Genomic DNA, 18,247 nt, shown 5'->3' with positions numbered 1-18,247 from the left:
GTGGTTTAGACATTAATGGCTGTGTGTTGAGTTTTTTTGAGGGGGCACAAATCTACACTGTTATACAAGCTGTGCACTCACTACTTTACATTGTGTCATTTCTTCAGTGTTGACAAATGATCAAAAGATATAATAAAACATCCACAAAAATGTGAGGGGTGTACTCACTTCTGAGAGATACTGTATCTTTGAAGAATACATCTGCTGCATAATGTTTCTTTCCTATTATTTCAATTTTGTAAGAATATAAAGAAGAAGATAAATCATGGAGTCATTCAGCTTTAAACAATCATAATTTTTGAGAGTTAGTGGCAAATTAATTTGGGGGTTATAGAATCGCCCTTCAGGGCTTGCAACAGTACAGAGCAGCCACTGCAGCAGTATTTTTCATAGCCTTTCTGAAGAGAATTAGTGGTCCAGCAATCTAAACTTCATAAAATATATTTAAATATATTTTAGGTAATATTTCACTGTCTTTCTTCTAGCCTCCCTGTATATCAATATTCAGACAAGGAAAGAAAGTGTAGGGATGTAAGACAATTAACATGTATTGCATTGCACAGTGCTGTGAATCCAATAAATAGGGCTTTCCTGATTGGAGAAGAAAGTGCAGACATGACATCATCATCTTCTGTTCCTTCAATAGCCAATCATAGACTTCACTGAGCTATATTGCTTTGACTGTAGTCAATACATACTAAATGATCAGAATGTGGCTGTGGTATCTGTTAGACAGGTCTGGGTCAAAAGACTAGCTGAACAGAATTAAATATTTTGGACAGATAAGACAATAAACAAATTGTATTTTAAATGTGTATTTAGCTGTTTGTCTACACATATATCTTTCCAGCATTAGTGCATTTGCTAATAGCAGCTTTTTTAATAAGTCACTTAGCTCAAAAAATATAGTTTAAAATAATGCGCTATCTCTTTAAGTATCACGTGTTACAATCAGTGAGTAAAAATACTACACAATACCCCGAATTATCCCATATCCTCTACCAAATTGACAATATAAATTGGTAAAGTGCAAATCACATACAAAAAAATAATAAGCGAATAAATATAAATTTATAAACAGGCTGTCTACCAGACAGAGAAGATCTCACATAAATAGATCATCGGTGCTTAACTGCATTCCACCTTGGAGGTCCAGGACTGTCAATCAATCAATCACCACATGCCCTGGTAGCCTCGCCGTGGGAAGAGGATACACAGTATGAACTCCACCATCCAGACTCTGGCATATGAGTTTGCCTGTAAATGCAGGGACTGTGTTGAACAGCAATGTCCCAGGGAGTTTCTGCCTTGAAGCTGGGGGTGGATGCAATGTGCTGTGATGCACAATGTGCCACCCCCGACTGTCTCCGTGCTTCAAGCAGGGAGGGCTGCACTGTTTTTTTTATTAACTTAGCTTGATAAGTCATTACAAACAACTTCAAATAATGACTAGTTATAGTCACTATTAATTAATTTTGCAAGAGGCAAGTCTAATTATTGATTCTAAACACTAGCAAGAACAACATTCTTAACTAGTGGTGTGATGTCTTAAAGCAGAACTATAGTCAAAACTTTTTTTCATTTTTGAAACGCGCAAGGGAGGGTTATAACCACTGTCATTTTTTTTGCCATTTGTGTCCCATTACGGAGATTTCCCTTCACTTCCTGTCTCATAGACAAACAGGAAGTGAGAGGAATTCCCTGCAAATTAAAGGAATTCCTTGGGGACTCCCACGTCACCAGAACTAGGGTACCTTATGGAAGATTTCCCCTCTATTACTTTTCTGCGGACAACCCAAAATTTGGATTTTCTTTTTTACTTTAACCGCTTCAATACAGGGCATTTTCACCCCCTTTCCAGACCAATTTTTAGTTTTCAGTGCTGTCGCACTTTAAACAACAATTGCGCGGTCGTGCGACGTTGTACCCAAACAAAATTGACGTCCTTTTTTTCCCCACAAATAGAGCTTTCTTTTGGTGGTATGTAATCACCTCTGCGGTTTTTATTTTTTGCGCTATAAACAAAAGAAGAGCGACAATTTTGAAAAAAACACAATATTTTTTACTTTTTGCTATAATAAATATCCCAATTTTTAAAAAAAAAACACATTTTTTCCTTCTACATATTTTTGGTAGAAAAAAAATTGCAATAAGCGTATATTGATTGGTTTGCGCAAAAGTTATAGCGTCTACAAAATACGGGATAGATTTATGGCATTTTTAAAAAAAAATATTTATTTATTTTTTTTACTAGTAATAGCGGCGATCGCGATTTTTTTTCATGACTGCGACATTATGGCGAACACATCGGACACTTTTGACACATTTTTGGGACCATTCACATTTATACAGCGATCAATGCTATAAAATTGCATTGATTACTGTGTAAATGTGACAGGCAGTGAAGGGGTTAACCACTAGGGGGAGAGGAGGGGTTAAATGTGTTTCCTAGGGAATGCTTCTAACTGTAGGGGGCGGGGACGTACAAGAGGAGGAGACCGATCAGTGTTCCGCTGTACTAGGAACACAGATCGCTCTCCTCTCACCTGACAGGACGTGGATCTGTGTGTTTACACACACAGATCCACGGTCCGGCCCGGTTAACGGGCAATCGCGGGTGCCCGGCGGACATCGCGGCCGCCAGGCACACGCAGCGGGTCCCGAGCAAAGCAGCGGGCGCGCGCGTGCCCCCTAGACAGCCGGGAGCCCAAGGCCGTCATATGACGTCCACCCAGGATGGGAGATCCCATCTGTGGACATCATATGTATATACGCGGGTAGGGAAGTGGTTAAATAATAATGGTAAACAAGACAAACAGAGAGGGGGACTCCCCCTGACAGGGACATAGATGGCACTAAAAACCTAATAGTTGTTCTAATCCATCTCTGCTTTATCCAGAACCTAAAAAAAGTTTTGTTGTTAGTTATACTTTACAGAAAATAAACTGTTTACTTAGAAAATCAGGTAAATCTTTTTTCTGGGAAAAACCCAAAATTTGTGATTCTCTTGTGTGAACAGGACAAATAGACAGGATGAATCTCCTTAATAGGGGCACAGACAGCAATAAAAACTAACAGGTGTTCTAATCTCTCTGCACTCCATCCAAAACTAAAACAAAAATGTTTTGCCTTTAGTTATACTTTAAGCATTCATTCATTACTCTGAAGTTAACACACTGGAAAGTTATTCCTATATAAGGATGCAGAATGCTGCAACTTACAATTCCTTTAGGGTAAATCATTTCTAAAAGGCAGATGTGATGCACTGAGCCTATGTAAAAATTGTAAGTAACTCTTTTCATTAACGGGGATTTACTAATAGTTTTGAATGCTTTAAATCACAGTTAATATAAAAAAAATACTCCAGAGTCAAATGATCTACAGAAAATGTGATTTGTTGAGTATGTCTAGAAGCTCAAATGGCATACAATTAGAAAAGACATTTAATTTCTCCATTTTTGTCATCTTTCTTCCCTAACGCATCCCAGATTTCTACAATTTGTATGATAATTAATGCTTGCAGAAAACAAAGAATTTAAAATTAAGAAAAACAGACTAAGAATATAACCTCGAAACAGCATAAAAAATAATACAGTGCAAGAAATAATATCATCTTCAATCAAGACTAAATGGAAGCAGAATAAAGCAAAAGTTTTGCTAGAAAATGAGGTATAGAATTACATGAAAGCATACACAATTCAATAGGATTAAGATATATTTTTGAGGCAAACAGTATGCAAATTGGTTAATATACTATATATGTATCTATATATATATATATAGATCTATATATATATATATATATATATATATATATATATATAGATCTATATACATATATAGATCTATATATAGATATATATAGATCTATATATATATATATCTATATATATATATCTATATATATATTATATAGTAAAACACATAGCACAAAAACAACAAGCGTTTGGATAATTATGAATAACTGATCAGTGGAAAAGGTAGCTGAAACATCAATGATTGGAGTTTGTCAAATGTAGCCATTGATAATGTGTGTGGCTCAATCTAATATTTATGCTAAGGATGAGTGTATGAGCCAACATGATAAAGCCATGCATAGCAGAGAAGCCCGGAGTGGGATGCAGGATCAAGGGAGGGCTGACATGACAGGGGGGCTGAGAAACCGGCAAGGAGACAGGGTAAAAAGAATGGGAGTGGACAAATTAGAAGAAAGGGGGTGGTAGGTTAGTGTTCCCAGAGGGGGTAGGAGGAGCCAAGGGCCTTTTGCTCAGTCTCTTGCCACTGGATGAGGAAGCAGCTCCCATCCTCCCACCCCTTTTTTAGGTTTTTTGTGTTTTTGTGTGTTGCTCTTTTGTATATGTAATATGTATATGTGCGGTTGGGGATCTTTGGAGGCATTCGAAATTAAGAATAAAGTGATTGAAGTGGGAACCATATTGGTAAGGTATCCTTGGTTGATGCCAGTTAACTAAGGTTTAACTGCCATCGGGAGATGGGTATCAGCGGGTAGGTTTGAGTGGTGTCGTTTGAGTCAGAGTGGCCGTGACTGACGGCCGGGTGTGGACACGCTGATACGGTGAAATGTGGGCGGTGCCTCCAAGGATCCCTGACACTGGTTTAAAATATATCTGAAGGAATATCGTGTGTTTTTTACCTAATTAAAAGTTATGGTTAAAATGTTTAATAAAGTGGCCAAGTGAGGCCAATTTACTCCAAAAATGGTGTGGTCTGGTTACCTTATAGGTTAAGTGTAGTATTGGGTATTTAGAAGGTTAAGATTTTTTGTAAAGGCCATACCATAGTCATGCATTTTCACTCTTTAAAAACAAAATTTTTTACCTTTGTATTGGAGAACTGACATATTGTTTTCCCTAAGTACAAAAAATAGTTATGTTCTTTCTTCCTTTCTTTGTGAAATATTAACAATGTTCTAGTACAATTAAATACATTACGAAGTTGGGAATGCACTGAATGGTCTTTAACATACCAGGTGTGTTTGAGGCATCAGTTTATATTTGTGACCTGTTTAGAATGTTACATTATCGATAGTAATATATGATTATTAGTATTGTTGTCTGATAAAATGGTTAGAATAATATTTTTTTCATATCCTGGTAGGACAAGGTAAGGCCTTAGTTTGTACAATGTGGTAGATAGCATGCTGTGTAGCTTGAGACCTAATTCACACTAGTGCAATTTCAGATGCAACTTCAGTCGCACAAAATCACATGACAATGTAAATCACATTGATTTCAATGGTGCCCATTTATATCAATGCAACGCAACTGTAATGTGTCTTTGGAGAAAGTACCTCTGCTACTTTAGTGCGATGCAGCATACTTTTGTGCTCCATAGACTTTAATGAAGACACTCCAAAAGCACATGAATTTGTGGCTTGTGGTCCATTTTTTTTTTGTTGGTTGTTAAGGATTGGACACTCTGTCAGTGTCCTAACAACTAGTGTCTCATCTCTGCTCAGACAGCATGGATGTGTCATTCATTGTTAACGAGCTGACTATTAAGGAGTGACTCACCTCTGCTATCAACCATGGGGTTCCTAGCTGACAGCAGAATGTAAACAAATGAGCCTCTCTGTAAAAATAAAAGTTAAATAAATCAGCGAGGAGGTCCCCCCACAATCCATATTGGGCCCTTAAGGTCTGGTATGGATTTTAAGAAGGATCCCATGCCAAAAATGTGAAGAAAAAAAATTACATGCCAGCCAGCAGATGCTGGCTACTTAACAACCCATCCCTGCTGACTGACAGCAAGAATGAGTCAAAATACACTAGTATAAAAATGCATAAAAAATGCTTCAAGACACAACCAAGTCACACTACATAATTGCACTGAAAATCAAATCAGGTCGCAGCACACTAGTGTGAACCTAGCCTAGGTGTACCATACGTAAGCAATATGTATAATAAAGCAGGCTCTACACAATGTAAGACATATGTTGATGAATAACGTATAGTGGAGACTTTTCTAAGACCCCTTTCACACTGGGGCTGCTCGTTATAGCAGCTCTTTACCACCGTTTAAGTGGCTTTTTTCACATGTTGAGGCACTTTTATAGTGCTTTTCAGGTGCTTCCGAAGCGCTGCCCATTCATTCCAATGGGCAAGCACTGCCCTAGTGTGAAATGTCACACTTGAATGAATGGGAGGCAGTTTTCAGGCGCTTGGCAGAGGCTATTTCCAGCGCTAAAGCGCCTGAAAACCGCCCTAGTGTAAAAGGGGTTTTAAGGATGGAGTGGATGGAGACAGTCAGCTGTCAGGATCCATTCACATCTTTGGGAAGCAGGAACTCACGTTCCTGCACACGTTTTTTGAGTGGGTGTTTTGGAGCGTTTCTGATCATCACCCATAGAGCAGCCCATTCACTTGAGCTTCACTACATATGAAATATTCCCCAAAGGAACTCCAGAACTTTTTTTGGAGTGGAGCGTGGTGCCTTTTTTTTACTGCACTTTTTGGTGCGTTTACAGCCTGCTGCCCACGCTTGGAGTGCAATTAACATTTAATGAAAATTCAAGCATGATGTGCTTTTGCAGTGTGTTGCTAAAAAGGCACAGTAAAGCACATGTTTTCTGTGCAGTTTGCCAATTATTTGGAAATGCACAGATATGACATATGTTGATAAATAATTTAATGAATTACATGTATTGCTCATGTATAGTGGGGACTTTTCTTGAGGTAAAAGGGGTCTGAAACAGAAACGGTTCTTTTATTTACTAATTATATACTAGAGATAATACATGGTATAAATGTAAAGGTTTACTGGTTATAGCAAAAGTATGAAGGTCATGCAGGCCCTTGGTTATGTTGTCCAAAGCCCATATGTCCAGTACTTGGCAAGTACTTTAAGAGAAGAAAAAATAGCCTCTCTTCTCAAAGCACTGGACAGGTGTTTTAAGGTTCTATGAAAAATGGTAAACTGGCCTACAAACTTTCTTATCAGTCAATTAAATATATAACCATTCTAAGAATTAGAACAGTATCAGGAGAATCATTGTATATTACATATGTTACAATTAATGGGTAGTCATACAATTTGAATGTGTTTCTAGTTTACTGGAACTTTATAGAAAACTAAAAGTAAAACTAAAAGTTATATAGGAAACATCTCTGCATTTAAAATCTTCTTTAGGGCATGTCATTTTGGAATGGCCCTAAGCCTGAGAATACGGCGCTTTTTTTGGGTGGGAGATTTAAGACTAAGTTCACCTTTTTGGGCAGAATTTCACTTTTCATAGTAAATAGAAAAGTGTTTTATAATGTAATTTCTGGCCAAACCATCCCAATGTGTTTATCTCTCACTTACCTCATCTTTAGTAGCTTTAAAGTTTCATCTGTTCTGAAAAAAATGTTTCTGCTTGCATTACTTCCTGTAGGTCTTATCCCAGCATGCACTGGCTTGCTGCATCACAGAACAGAGTGTGATAGGGCATGTTCGCCATTCTGTACCACACGTCCCCCATTACTACACCACTTCTTACTCTATTTCTACCCACTTTCTGTACAATCTGATTGTACAATCTCCTTTAGACCTACTATTAGCTATGTAGTGTAAGGGACTGCCAGATTTGACAAATTGAATATATTTTTCAGGTGTGTCCTTGCATTCCATAGTTTTTGGTAAATATAAAGGAAATTTTACAGAGATTGCACAATCAGATTGCATAGTCTAAGACTATCTTTATGCAAGTAAATTGGATGGAGACAGTCAGCTGTCAGGACCCGTTCACATCCCCGGGAAACAGGAACTCACGTTCCTGCACACGTTTTTTTGGGGGGGTGTTTTGGAGTGTTTCTGATCATCACCCATAGAGCAGCCCATTCACTTATGTGAGAAAATTTCCCTAAAGGAGCTCCAGAACTTTTTCTTGGAGTAAAGTGTGGTGCGTTTTTTATGGCACTTTTTGGTGCATTTACAGCCTGCTGCCCACACATAAGGTGGCATTAATATTTAATGACAACACAAGCATGATGTGCTTTTGCAGTGTGTTGCTAAAATGCACAGTAAAACTTAAATTTTCTGTACAGTTTGCCAGGTGTTCGGAAATGCACAGATGTGAATGGAGCCTCACTGTTCTAGTGTAAACGCAAATTTCACTTTCAGGCCCCATTTACACCTAGCACAATGGGAGCGCAAATTTTTTGCCTCTTTTTTTTACATGACACGCATAGAGCAGCCGATTGATTTCAATAGGTTTCGCTACACGCAGCAAAGTAGCTCATGGGACTTTTTGGAGTGCTGTAGTTTGCACTTTTTGGAGTGTTGTAGTCCGTGCATTTTGCTGTGTTTGTAACTTATTTCTTCATGCAACAAAATGTGAGTTTTCTTCTGCGTTTGTGGTGTCATTAACAATTATTGGCACAGAAAGCACAACTAGTTTCTTTTTAGTTTATAAAAGTGGCCATGCACGAAACAATCTGGGAACGGTGATGGTTGATTGCATTTAAAACCTGCAGAGGTGGGTGGGAGCAATCCCCTAGATGAAAGGGGGCAGGTGCAGGGTGTGTGTTAATGAGGTCAGCTGCTTCCTTCTACTGGTTCTTCGGTCCTGAATGCCAAATTTAGGACAGCTAATTAGGTTTACCTCAGGACACTGATGCTGAGGTAGTGCATGGTGTAGAACAAATAGTTTTTTATTTTCAGAAAACAAGTGGTACATGAATGGTATATTGGTACAAAGGGGAGCTAGAGTTTAGAAAAACAAGTGAAATTAGCCTTTAACTCTTGAAGTATAACTCCTATGTTAAAGGAAATATATATTGGTATTACTATACCAAGGGGACTGCATGCTTAGAGTGGTCCTGTATGGGAATTCCCATATGCCTGAGTAGCTAACAACATTGTTGGGGTTTTTTTTGTTTTTTGTTTTTATGGTGATGGCATATTTTTTATTAGAAAATAACTGAAATGGGGAAGAAAAAACATATTTCAATGCTGCAAGGAGAATGGCAAAAGAAAAACTAATGGTAGAGTGTATTTTTATTTATACGCTGATCTGTACAAACAGGTGTGAAAAGATGTAATTCAGCAAGTGCACCACATTTAAAGCAACTCAGGTGCACTTATAACCACAATAGAAAGTGTGTTTAGTTTTAATGTGCAGGAAACTTTTTGCCCCTTAGGACATATATTTTCAAGCAGAATAACAGGACTATGTAACTATGTGACTAGCAGAAGAAAATTTCACATATGAAAAACATATAACAAATAAGGACACTTCAGCAGTCTGGAATAATAAAAAAAATGCATACTGATTGAAGCACCACAGATTAATCTTACCACTGCTGGACGGTTGTTGTGGGCCTGAGCATGCTCTGAGCAGATATGAGTTTGGGGAGAACTCCTCATCAGGGTTTGTGTCCATAATTTGATGAGAAGTATTGCTGTCTAGCAGTGGCATCTGGCAGCTAACAGGAGGAGGATTATGGGAGCTGGGCAGTTGTGCGGATGGTAGGAGGCTAGACGAAGATGTAGATGGGATGGGGCGACCTGGGAAAGAGGAACAGGGATTAAAGGTCAGCAATGAAGGCAATGAACAGAGACACAGAAAGATTTATGTGTATGTAACATTTTCAGCACAAGAGATGAAAATACTGCAATTATGGGTCACAGTTATTAAAGTAGCTCAGAGTCTAAGATAAAAAAAAATGTTATGCCAGATCTATAATTTACAACTTTTATATAGCCACTCACTACTATAAAAGACAGTGGGGTTGATTTACATTTTGCAAAGTGCATTTTCACATTCCAAGGGAATTTACGCTTAGTTTAATGAATGTGTTGAAAACTCACTTTGCATAGAATACTCAATCATATGCAAGGAAAATAATCAAAAACAAACAGTATATTTCCGTGCACATTATCAGATGATGGAAGTCAGTATAGCTTCACTACATTTACTAAGCTAAGTGAAAATAAATTTTGCCAATTGAAAAGCCTATTTGCTTTTAGTAATTCAAATCCAGTATCTTTACAGAATTACAGGCAGAGTATGTATTTTTAACTTACTAATAATGCTAATACATTCATGGATGCTGTCTTCCTTATACAGGTTTGGTGTCAAAATAATAATATTATTTTCCTACTAAAGTGGATCTCCTACCATGATTGCATTGTAATCAGGTTTTTCCCTTTTCATGTGTTCATGGTAGTTTCATAAAGTTTGATACCCACTACCCATAATTGGTCACATCAACTACTAAGTTCCATTGCTAAGTTCCTGTTTTAATGATGTGTATTGTAGTTTAAAAAAAAATAATCAGTCCACTACTTGTGGTGGTTAATATATGGCTCTTCAATGTTCAGTCATTTTTTTTCTTATATCATTGTTACTGCATTTGCAAACTTTATTTCTGATAAGGGTGATTTCACATTATGTGGTCACTTCTTAATCTCAAGTAGCAGACATAGGTCAGGACTTTTAAAAATTGTGTTTGGTTTGCATATAAATCAATTTACATACAGTATAAAGCTTTATGCCCTGTGTTGCCATTGAGGAACAATGTTCTATAGATAATTTAAAATGGTTGCAGTTGTAGTGATGAATAGCTGTAGGTTTGTGACCTACAGAATGTAAAAGTCAGCACTCTTTGTTTCAAAAATGTGCTAAAGTTAGCAACTTTACAGATCCATAAAAGTTTAAATTCTTTCAGAAATCTAAGCTGAATTTAAAGGGAACTAACCAACTCAAACCATCACTGAATACAATAGCTGCTTTGCTTCAAAAGGATTCATGGTTTAAGTATACTAATGTGAAAAGTATTATAATGCTTATAAATGAGCATACCTAGTCAGATACTAAATAAGATCTGGAAGCTGTCTGTTCATGTAATTGTAGCAAAAGCCATGATTTCTGCTTCCAGCTCAAACTATTCTCCTTCCAAACTCCATTTTCTTGAATTGATTTAAGGGAAATCTCTAGCATACTCGAAAATGTCTGCTGACACATTTTTGTTACTTTACTGAGCTTGTTATCACTAGCTTTTTAAATCATCCTCTGTCTGATTACTGCACATGGATCTGAAGCACCACTTGCAAAAATGACAGAGGACTTCATGCAAAAAATATCTAAAAGGAAGAACAGTTCCCTTTACCCATCACAGGCAGATTTTCCCATTCATTGTTCTTTGCTGAAGTGTAACAATGAAACAGAGTCCTAAGGGCAGGTGACCTAAAGATTACAATATATAGTCACATGTCTATTTTAGCTTTGCAAAATGTTTTAGACATTTTAGAGAAAGGGGAACTTGATTTTAAAATTCAGAATGAAGCCCAAGATAAACATGTCTACCTCAGGAATTAATGGGACAATGTGGGAGAGATTTACTAAAATTGAAGTACTCAGAATCTGATGCAGCTGTGCACAGTAGCCAATCATCTTCTAATGTCAGCTTGTTCAGTTAAGACTTGACAATCAAACCTGGAAGTAGGTTGATTTCTATGCAGAACTGCATCAGGTTTTGCACGCTCCAGTTTTAGTAAATCTCACCCCATATGTCATTATAATGGATGCTCAATAAACTAATTTGCTTTTTCAATTGAAAAGAAGATCAGTGTAATGTTGTACAGTGCATGTGCAATACAGGGTGCATGATGTCAGGCATTTCATCTAGCGCATGCACAGGATGACATACTTTTCAAAATGGCAACATGGGAACACAGACGGTCCCTCTGATTACAGACGCTGGCTGCACAGAGCCAGCCTGAAAAGGAATTCACAAAAAGGAAAGGCAGCGTGGACATTGGTAAGTGTACTTGTTTATATGTAATGTATTATATAATTATCCCATTTTCCCATTTTCTTTCAGGAGGGAGGAGGATCATAGGATCATTTAAGGATCATGTTAGGGTTTGTTCACACTATAACTATAAGTTGCATCATGACATTCATGATAATGTCCTTTACTGGACCATGTAGTAACTTGCTGTTGGTGTTACAAATGATACACATTTGAAAACAAATGTAATTGACTGACTCTCATCTTGCATACATTTCGTACATGGGTCCCTTAATACAAGGTGGTCACAAATAATTGTATGAGTACTCATTGTTGTTTGAATGAGGGACTTAATGAAGAATCTGAAAATTGTTGAGAATCTTCATTACCACTTAAGCCCCTGACCATTTGGCTGGCCAAAGACCACAGCACTTTTTGCGATTCAGCACTGTGTCGCTTTAACTGACAATTGCATGGTCGTGCGACGTGGCTCCCAAAAAAATGTACGTCCTTTTTTTTCCCACAAATAGAGCTTTCTTTTGGTGGTATTTGATCACCTCTGCGGTTTTTATTTTTTTGCGCTATAAACAAAAAAAGAGCGTAAATTTTGAAAAAAACGCATTATTTTTTACTTTTTGCTATAATAAATATCCCCCAAAAATATATAATTTTTTTTTCCCTCAGTTTAGGTTGATACGTATTCTTCTACATATTTTTGGTAAAAAAAATCGCAATAAGCGTTTATTGATTGGTTTGCGCAAAAGTGAAAGGGTCTACAAAATAGGGGATAGTTTTATGGCATTTTTATTAATAATTTTTTTTTTACTAGTAATGGCGGTGATCAGCAATTTTTATCATGACTGTGACATTATGGCGAACAGATCGGACACTTTTGGAGCTATTTTGGGACCATTCACATTTATACAGCGATCAGTACGATTAAAAATGCATTGATTACTGTGTAAATGTGACTGGCAGTGAAGGGGTTAACCAGGAGGGGGCACTGCAGGAGTTAAGTGTGTCCTAGGGAGTGATTCTAACTGTGGGGGGGATGAGCTACGTGTGGCATGACACTGATCACCGCTCCCGATCACACGGAGCTGTGATCAGTGTCAGTGTCATTAGGCAGAATGGGGAAATGCTTGCTTACATCAGCATTTCCTTGTTCTTCCTCTCCGTGAGACGATCGCAGGTATCCCCACGGACATCGAGTCCACGGGACCCACGATCACACCCATAGAGCTTGCGGCAGGGTCGCGCTCGCCGCCGACTGTGCGCATGCGACCACACGGCGGCAAATTTAAAGGGATGTACCTGTACGCCTATTTGCCTGTCCATGCCATTCTGCCGACGTAAATGTTCATGCGGTGGTCGGCAAGTAGTTAAAACACCCAGCAAAAATACAAATTAAAAAACGGTAGATACTAGCACTTGTTTGTAAAGCAAGTAATGTGACTTTCACCAAACATTCACTAGTGGTGAATCAATCACTGTCATTTAAAACACAGGTATCATGAAGATTTACCTGAAGTTAATGCTGAGAAAAACTCATATTTTCTTTGTAAGTATCTCTTTAACGGTGGCTATCTGGTTATAGGGACCTACATTAATGAAAAATATTCAAATTCTGTGCCCATATTCATTGTGAGCTTTCTATCATCTTGCAATAGAAATAATAAAAAGGAGAAATAAAGAAAAGAAAAATACAAAGAAAGTAAAAGAGAAAGAAAACAGAAGTGCAAGTCATATAGTACAATATGTACTGTAGTAGCCATGGTGCTTGATGCTTGATGCTTGTGTCTAACCAGAGTTACCATTGTATATCCTGAAATAATAGTGCACTTACGACATTCCGTATGTATATATATATATATATATATATATATATATATATTTATATATAGCATAGGATATTCACCTACATTAGTTACACGGTTCCTATATTAACAATCTTGTGAACATAAACCTATTAAATGTAAAATCTGACAAATGTCTGGTGAATGTGTACAGTATTTGCTCTTAGCAGCTATTCCCAGGGACAGTGCATGTGCTCTCTGGAGCTCTATATAGTATTCCTGAGGACAGGACTGTCTGGAGCTCTCCACAGTGCTGAAAATTACTATTAAATTATTATTATTAATAATTATTGTTATAATTATTATTATTAAAATATAGGTATTTTAACAGCTTTAGCATGTCTCTCTGACATGATCACCCAGGACACCAAAACATGTGAGTTAGTATCTCCAAGAGTGGGTGGTGGCATGGGGTGATTATATGCTGCCTACTTGGCCCAATTTAAATCATTAAAAAGGCATACAGTTAAGCAGTTAAAAAATAAAAGTCAAACTTATAGTATAGGTTTTAATGTTATATCCTGTATTTTTATCCAGTGGCATCATAAAAATATCTGGATCTCTTTCCCTATCAAGCACTCTTACCCTTAAAGCAGAACTCCACCCAAAAAGGGAAGATCCACTTGTCTGCCTCCCCCCCTCCGCTGCCACATTTGGCACCTTTTGAGGGTAAGGGGTAGCGGGTACCTAGTTTTGACAGGTACCCCCTCTCACTTCTAGCTGACTTCCCCACGGTGAACTCAGCCAGAAGTTTGGCCCCCTACTCCTTTCCCCGCAGCTGGCTCATTCATAGAGTGCAGCGTGACTTGCGCATGCGCAGTAGGGAGCCAGCTGTGAAGCCGCAAGGCTTCACTGCCGGTTACCCTTAGTGGACATGGCGGTGGCAGCACCCAATAACTGATTGAAAAATTGGCTTAGGTGAAGACACCATTGGAATCCTCACAGGTAAGTGTTCTAATGACTCGCCAGGTAACTATATAACCCTGTAACTGTGTACATCAGGCAGACACAGACTACTGTATATATACTTATCTGCAGTCACATGCACAATTTCAATAAATAGTAGTTCGATCTATACCCTGTATATATCTTGGAGTTCATCTTACTAGGACATGGTTTAACTGCTAGTGGACATTCAGGAGTTAAATTTATAAGCACTTAAAAAAAAATAGTACCGGTATGCCCCTTAAATACATATAGATTTAATTATCTTTTGTTTTTTAAAAAAAAAGCCTTCTGAATGCTGGCTTCTGCTCACACACACTGCTGTAGGAAAAAAAAATCGAAGACCATAAATGTGACGGTTGCAGAAAAAGCCTCATTTATTTTTCAAAATGCTTCACCTTTCCTCTGATGCAAGACCCTTCGGTACGCTTCTAACCAGGACAGGCTGTTTCACCTGAAATTCCCTGGCTCCCTATACAGCTTGACACATCCAGAGGCATACAAGGCCAAGTAAGGTCACAGAGCTGTAATATGTTATGCCCAATAAACACATTTACCTAATTTTCACATAAAGGTACTTTACACCTTGGTGTTAGGGGGATCTGCAAAGAGTAATGCAGACAAACAGTGAAGATGCTCTATAAGCTCCAATTGTCTACAGTTGTTTAAACTGACTCTATTTGACTGAAACATTTTGATTTTCCTACACTAAACCAATTTTTTATCGCCTGTAAATTATTTTCTTTCTTTTTGACATGGCACTATAAAGATATCTGCATTTAATTCTAAGCATAAAAAAAGGCTACTATTTTTACTCCGGCATGTGCAAAATAGATGTTCTGCTGTGTATTGATGAAATACGTGTCACACAACTCATAAGGAGATGTAAAAATTCTACATAAATAAAATCTGTGCTGAACGCTGTTAAGAGCAGTTTTCTTGTTATCATTGTAAGGAGTAGTTAGGATAAATAAATCTTAACACTTACTGTCATGTTCGGGCTTTGGCAAGAATTGTATAATTCAGAAAATTCATGCACTTGTTTATAAGGTATTACTGGAACATTATTAGTATCATTCAAGGGAGACAATAATCCATGCTTTTAACTTGTATAACTTTAAATTATTGACTTGAACACCTCTGTGCACAATGTAAAGGTGGCCATACACTATACAATCTAATTGTACAATCACCTTAAGCCTAGGTTCTTATTGGAGCGATTTGGCATGCAAATTGACATGTCAAATTGTATGCCAAATCAGCAGCAATTGCCAGCAATGGCACCATCCGAAACGTTGCGACGCCACATTTGCGGTGCCGCACCGATTCCCAAAAGTAGTTTCTGTACTACTTTTGGCAACTTTGGGGTGCAATTTGTATAGACATCTGTGCAGAAACAACCCACACAGATGTCTCTAAAATCACCCCCAAAGTCGGGAATGACATGCAGGAATGAAATTGTGCGAGTTCAGCTGAACTTGTACAATTTCATGGGATAGCAGACAGCATAATTTCATTTTTATTTTTTTTAAACAATAAACAAACTTACACTTTTGGATAAAATTATGGCAGTGGCCTTTATTATTATTGGCATAAATAAATAAAATGGACTTTTTATTTCCATTTAAAACATGTAAACAGCTCAGCCACTACGACTCAAACTGTATCATCAAAAGAAGAGGGAAATCACCCATATGTCAATATTCACTTCAATAACACCAACACTCTTTATTAATAAAGTAATTTAATGTTCAAAATATGTAAACTGTCCCCCTTAAATAGGGTGACACTGCCACAAAATAAATTAGCCGCGACTGAAGGGAGGGAGGGAACACCACAGCTTGATGCTACTGAGGCAACTGGACCTCTGGGGCTCTGAACCCCCTTTTTATTTGAAAATTTCCAAACAGATCCCCCTAAACTGCCCAGATACAGTGGTCACAGTGGTCACCTGGCCTCTCCAGAGGTCAAGTGCCAATGGAAAGACTTCCTGCACTTTTTCAACCTGAGGGAATACTTGAAACCCTGCTGCTGCAATCCCATGAGGGAAGGGGAGCTTAAAACTGTTTCCCCCTTTTCCTCTCATTCCTGCTATCAGTGTGAACTTGGGCTTAAATCTACCATTAACTATGTAGTGCAAAGGGTCCCTCTGATTACAAATTGAATGCATTGTTCAGGTGTGTCCTCCTATTATGTAGTTTTGGTAAATCTAAAGCAGATTGTACCAATATTGTACAGTGTATGGCAAACTTTAGTTTCCAGAGAAGTGATTAAAGGGAAATAATAATAAAATCATGTCTAACTAAAAAACAAAAATGTAATACAGTGCAGCATGTGAATCTTTTTAGGTCTTTTTTCCTTTATTTTTTTAATGGTCTAGCAGCACTGTGGGCTGGATCTGAAGTGCCACTGCGCTGATCTCTGCCCATCCCTGGCTCATCCATCCATGATCCAGCCATGCTCATCCATCCAAGCTCATCCATGCTCCAGCCATGCTCATCCATCCATCCATGCTCCAGCCATGCTCCATCCATGCCCAGCCATGCTCCATCCATGCTCCAGCCATGCTCCATCTGTGACCAGCCATGCACCATCCATGCCAAGCCATGCCCATCCATTCTCCATCCATGCTCCAGCCATGCTCATCCATGCTCTCATCCATGCCCAGTCATTCTTATCCATGGCTCATCCATGCCCAGCCATGGTGCATCAGCGTTCATCCATGGCTCATTCACGCCTCATTCATGCCTCATTCATGCTCATCTATGCCACATCAGTGTTCAACAATGCCACATCTGTGCCTCATCCATGCCAAATCAGTGCTCATACGTGCCACATCAGTGATCATCCGTGCAACATCAGTGATCATCCGTGTAACACCTATGCCACCTCAGTGCTCATCCATGCCACATCCATGCCACATCAGTGCTCATCCATGCTACATTCATGCCACATCAATACTCATCCATGCTACATTCATGCCACATCCGTTCTCATCCGTGCCACATCCATGTCACTACGGTGCCCATCAGTGTCTCACAAGAGTGTAATAGGTAGTCAAATTAGATGTGTAATTTATTCTCCTAGAACACCTCATGGTGCTCCCTGCATGTTGGGCCACTGTATGTGGCCAGGCTGTGTAAAAGTCTCACACATGTGATATCACTAAACTCAGGAGTAGCAGGATATATTTTGGTGTATAATTTTTGCAATGTATTTGCTGTGTGTTGGAAATATCTTATACATGGACAACTTTGTGTTAAAAAATGGGTTTTCATTTTCTTTTCACATTTTCCAAAAACTTTTGGAAAAAATGACATGTTCAAAAGACTCATGCCTCATAGATTATAGGTTAGGGTGTTTTCTTTACAAAATGGGGTAATTTTTTGGGCGTTTCCATTGTCCTGGTACTTCAGGGCCTTCAAAAGGGTAATTCCAGGTACACACGATTGGTTTTCTCGTCGGAAAAAGATATGATGGCTTTTCTGACGGGATCCGCTCAAGTTTGCCTTGCATACACACGGTCACGCAAAAGTTTGCTGAAAATATGACCATCAAGAACGCAGTGATGTACAACACTACGATGAGCCAAGAAAATGACATTCAATGCTTCCGAGCATGTGTCAAATTGTTTCCGAGCATGCGTAGGGATTTTGCGCAGCAGAATTGCCACAGGCGATCGCATTTTCGGATAGGAGCTTTTCCCGACCG

The 18,247-nt window shown here is 38.4% G+C and overlaps 1 protein-coding gene across 6 annotated transcripts in view; it reads right to left on the bottom strand.

Moving 5' to 3' along the window:
- TENM2 (teneurin transmembrane protein 2) overlaps positions 1 to 18,247 on the bottom strand; it is a 2,056,834-nt gene that overhangs the window by 1,344,632 nt on the left and 693,955 nt on the right. For 4 of the 6 annotated variants that reach the window (XM_073620699.1, XM_073620701.1, XM_073620700.1 and 1 more), the window contains exon 3: positions 9,298 to 9,507. The exons of the other annotated variants lie outside the window; for them this stretch is intronic. In XM_073620699.1, the coding sequence (XP_073476800.1) occupies positions 9,298 to 9,507 (210 nt within the window). The remainder of the gene's footprint in view (positions 1 to 9,297; positions 9,508 to 18,247) is intronic. 6 annotated transcript variants of the gene reach the window in all.

Source organism: Aquarana catesbeiana, linkage group LG03 (genome assembly GCF_042186555.1).
Source record: "Aquarana catesbeiana isolate 2022-GZ linkage group LG03, ASM4218655v1, whole genome shotgun sequence".
Classification (NCBI taxonomy): domain Eukaryota; kingdom Metazoa; phylum Chordata; class Amphibia; order Anura; family Ranidae; genus Aquarana; species Aquarana catesbeiana.
The sequence above is the reverse complement of the archived record's forward strand: the minus strand, read 5'-3'. Positions and strand labels throughout refer to the sequence as shown.